Source organism: Solanum dulcamara, chromosome 8 (genome assembly GCF_947179165.1).
Source record: "Solanum dulcamara chromosome 8, daSolDulc1.2, whole genome shotgun sequence".
Lineage (NCBI taxonomy): Eukaryota > Viridiplantae > Streptophyta > Magnoliopsida > Solanales > Solanaceae > Solanum > Solanum dulcamara.
The window spans coordinates 69,711,487-69,715,972 of NC_077244.1; the positions used below are offsets into that span (position 1 = coordinate 69,711,487).

Here is a 4,486-nt window from a genome sequence, read left to right on the forward strand (position 1 = left end):
ATCTGTGAGGCTTTTTTGAAGGTGATAGAGTTGAGCTCCATTGGACTGACCAAACCTGTCATGAAGGTCAGTCCAGAGATCTTTAGCAGATTTTGAGTATATCACACTCCCTGCAATTTCTTTTGAAAGAGAGTTAAGCAACCAAGAAATCACCATGTTATTGCACCTAGTCCAAAACTTGAACTCAAGTGTATCAACAGATGGTATTTCGATAGAACCATCAATAAAACTCATCTTGTTCTTAGGTGATAGAGAAATAATGATGGACCTTCTCCATGCAACAAAACCAGTTCCATCAAAAATGAAATTCATAAGATTTAGTCCTGGAGAATCTGAGGGATGAAGATAATATGGACTGCTAGAATCCATTACTGCAGATGAAAAAGAGTTTCCCTCAGATGATTGTGATGTATTTTCCATTTGGATTGAAGGGAGAAAATAAAAAAAAGATTTAGTTCTTACTGCCGCTCTGATACCATGAAGAAAATATAAAAATGAAGACAGATTTGGAAATTTTTTTGCTTGCTTTCTTCGTTCATCTATATCTGTATATATACAAGTATGTAAAGTATGCCCCAACAATGTAAGAATATGAAAATCAATTATGGACCTACACTTGTCCACTATTTATTTTGTTCCCTAATGTAACAAACTATACCGCTGAACACTTATTTCTTATCATTGCTACTAGCAGATCTGAAAATGATTTCTGCAACTTGTTTATTTTCATTTGGGCTTTGCAGTTGGATATCTGAATATTCATTTATTAGGCTTGTATGATGAGGCCCAAGACTGATAGAACAGTTAGGCCTAAAACTAGTGCAGAACAACTTTGTTTGTTCCGCCTCTTTTTCTTTGTTCATTTGGATTAATCGAGCAGCTTGTTCTTCATCTTCCCTAAATAACAATGGTGCATCTATATTTGTAAATCCAACATTTTGATTCTAAAAATTAACTTATGTTACTCCTCAAAACACTTATTTTCCTTTAAAAGCTTAGTCAAACACCTCAATATTTAAAAATGAATATTTTTGACCTCTCAAAAATTTGACCAAGCACTCCATGGGTCAACCAAAATAAAGCAAAACTACGTACCGAGTGTTCAATATGTGTAGATTTTGTATGTACTTACTATTCTATTCAAGTACTTCTTTCTTTGTGTTTTACACTTTTTGGTTCCAAAAATTAGTTATTTTGATAAATAATATTTCAAATTATTTGATGTTTTAGGAAACGAAGAAACATTTGCTTCTTTATTTCTTTCATATATTCACCCTTTCAGCTCCAAGCTTTAGTGTAGTGATACATGGTAGTTCTGGTAGATACTCTTATCAATTGAGTTAAATAATTTTGTTTAAGAATTGTGCGACATTCTTAAAAGAAAGATAATAAAAACCAGAGATTATTATGTTATAATTTTAGACCGGATGACCTACAGATATTGAGAGAACGTTTTGAATGCGATTTGGAATTAAAAGTAAAAGGCAAAAGGATCAGAACGTTGAACTACTTAAAAAAATGTTAAAATTGAAGATCACAATCAATGAACGACCTAGATTTTTTAAATTTAAAACTAACTCAAAATTGATGGATTCGACTATATCAAAAAATGATGGATCAGTTTAATAAAATCAACGGACTGCCTCGTTAAAATTGGGGGGGGGGGGGGGGGGGGGCATCCGTCAGTTTTCTTAGATAAAAACTGATACAAATCTTTTAGATTTGGTCCGTTGATTTTCAGAAACATATATAAGAAAAATGTAGAAACTTGGAATCAGAACCTGACATTTGCTATGACATTGAGCAATTCTATCACTAGACAACACATTTTCTTTCATAAATTACTTTCGTTGTTTTAGATTTATACTCCTCAACTGCTGGACTTAAAAAGCAGACGGAGTCCATCACCTTTTTTTATAATTTTCGTATATGTTTGCGTGAAAAATAATCAACGGACGTTGATTGTATCCTTTAAAGTCCATCATCTTTTTAAACAAAAATAAAAATTCTTTATAAAATCAACGCAGTTAGTCAATTTTGTCCATTTATTTTAGTAAAGTGTGTTCATTAACAAAGGTATTATATTTGAATAATACACTTATAAATAATGTCTAGAGTATCAGGTCGATCATTTCAACCTGTTGTAACAAGTAATACATATATAATACAACCTGTTGTAACAAGTAATACATTATTTCGCTAATTTGAGCAATATCGATGTAATTTAACCTTGTTATAATAGATTTAATGTAGAGTATATCTACCCTCTTTTATAGTTACTAAATTTACCTATTTTGGACCGTTACTTATTGTTATCTTTTAGTAAGGCGAGTTAAAAGTGTAATACAATTATTTTTTATTTATTTTCTATTCGATATTTGGTATTAACCTCGGTAAATTTGAATTTGCGTTGAAAAGTTTCACGTTAGGAGATAAAACGTTCCCTAACAAATGCGATTTTGTATCTAAGGGTCTTGAATTCAAAACTTTTGATTAAGAATGAAAATACTTTATTGGTTATAATAAAATTACTTTTTTATATAAAGTTAAATTCTGTGAGAAAATTAGGAGAATGTTCGCCCCAATTCTGGAACCTATTCATACTAAACCATCTAGGAATTCGAACTTAATAATGGGTACTGAAATGGCTGCACTATTAATTCTCTTCTTATAGTTCCTAGTGCACCAAATTGTTTTTATTTATGCAAGCTTACTAACTATACATTTATAACTTGGTACTGAGTGAAAACAAATAGAGAGAAGAAATAGGGAAGGATTTCATTAGAATGTAAAAGTGTTACATTCACATTCATGGCCTATTCTTGCAAAACAGAACATAGCTCAATTGATCCATAATCCAACAACTCCTCAATCATTTGTTCAATATGATGATCTTCCAGTGACTTGAATTGTTGTGTACTCGCAGCTTGGCCTTCATAGCTAACCGGCATTTCAACACTCATTTGCCCATTTCTTCTAACAATGCCATGATCTCCCCTGTTCCCAAGTTGATGACATAACTGATTATTTTGATCTTCTAATTTCGTCGTTCCAGGTCTATTATTTGCCATATTAAGTGATTTCATCTGGCATCTCTGTAGTTTAGCTATCAAAGCAGCAGATAGATACTTCGTCGACGATGATGATTGAGAATCATTATCATTAAAAGTGAAATTCGTGCGCGCTCTCGGTCCACACATGAGCCTTGCAGCTTCATCGTATGCTCGGGCTGCATCCTCTGCTGTCTCAAATGTACCTAGCCATATTCTTGTCTTCCTGTTTAATTTACAAAAAAAATTCAATCAATTGTAATTCAATTTCAAAAGAATAACATTTACCAACAACAAAATTGACGTCAGAAACTTCAGCAGAGAGAGAACAGGGAATTACAGTAAAGGATGTCGAATTTCCGAAACCCAAGAACCCCAATGTCGCTGACGGACACCACGATATCGTTGTTGTGATCGAGCCATGGCGGATTTATATATTTAAGATGAAGCGTTTGTGGTAAGTGTAAGAGAGGAAGAACGAGTAATCCCCAGAGCAGAGTGATTCCATGGGCATAGGCTTTTAAGGGGTTTTTGTAAGCACTCTTTTCGGCAGTCAGCTGGCAATCGACATGGGATTGGGCCCACAAGGCGTTCTATACCTTTCTTTCCTTCCTTCCAAAAAGAAAACAAAGAAAAAGAAAAAGAAAAAAGAAATAAATAGTAGTACATAATAATTTATGGTATATGGTTTGTTATATATACTATACAGATAATATAAAAAAATTCACACTAACTGATTATTGATGTGGTTTACGAAGTACTATTAGAAGGTAAGCTATCAGTTTTATCAAGTTATTAATTGATAATTTTCGAAGCTATTTACTTGTAATTACTTTATATTAAATAACGATGAGCATGAATTATTCGAGAAAATGAGATTTTTTACCCTCTTATAATTTTAATATATATAAGATCTCTTGTAAAAATGATATAAAAGAATGATCAAAAACTAGAAAATTATTTCTCTCCAGATATTCTTTACATATTCGTGTATATACCTTTAATAAAATCATAAGTTATAGTATATACAATGATTTACAGTATTAGCATATTTAACGGGTTATAACAACGATTGTATTGTTTAAAATGTAAAATAGGTAGATGAAGGGTAATTTTGTACAAATTCGCATAGTTGAAGGTATTCTAGTCCCTTTTTTGAAAAAAATATTATTTTTGTTATATACGGTATGAAAGTAAAAAAAATATTTTCCTAAAACTAAATGTTATCAAATTCAAAACGAGAAAAATATTAAAAAAATAAAATAATTAGGAGTGGAGGTTAATGGAGTGGAAGAATTTATTTTTTTAAAAAATAAAAATAAAATTAATTTTTTAAGGAAGGAGTGGGGGAAGAGGTGAAGTCAGAATTTTTTAAAAATATTTTATAAAAGAAATTTTAAAAAGAATATAAGGGCGGGGAATTTTTGGAGGGGGGT

General features: G+C 31.5%; 1 protein-coding gene across 1 annotated transcript; it reads right to left on the reverse strand.

The window, feature by feature from the left end:
* Positions 1 to 2,755: 2,755 nt before the first annotated feature.
* Positions 2,756 to 3,534, reverse strand: LOC129900382 (ethylene-responsive transcription factor ERF003-like). The gene is made up of 2 exons (XM_055975341.1): positions 3,391 to 3,534; positions 2,756 to 3,276 (listed from the first exon to the last, which is right to left on the reverse strand). Exons 1-2 carry the CDS (start codon positions 3,471 to 3,473, stop codon positions 2,817 to 2,819), a joined length of 543 nt encoding a protein of 180 aa, XP_055831316.1. The 5' UTR covers positions 3,474 to 3,534; the 3' UTR covers positions 2,756 to 2,816.
* Between the last annotated feature and the right edge of the window lie 952 nt (positions 3,535 to 4,486).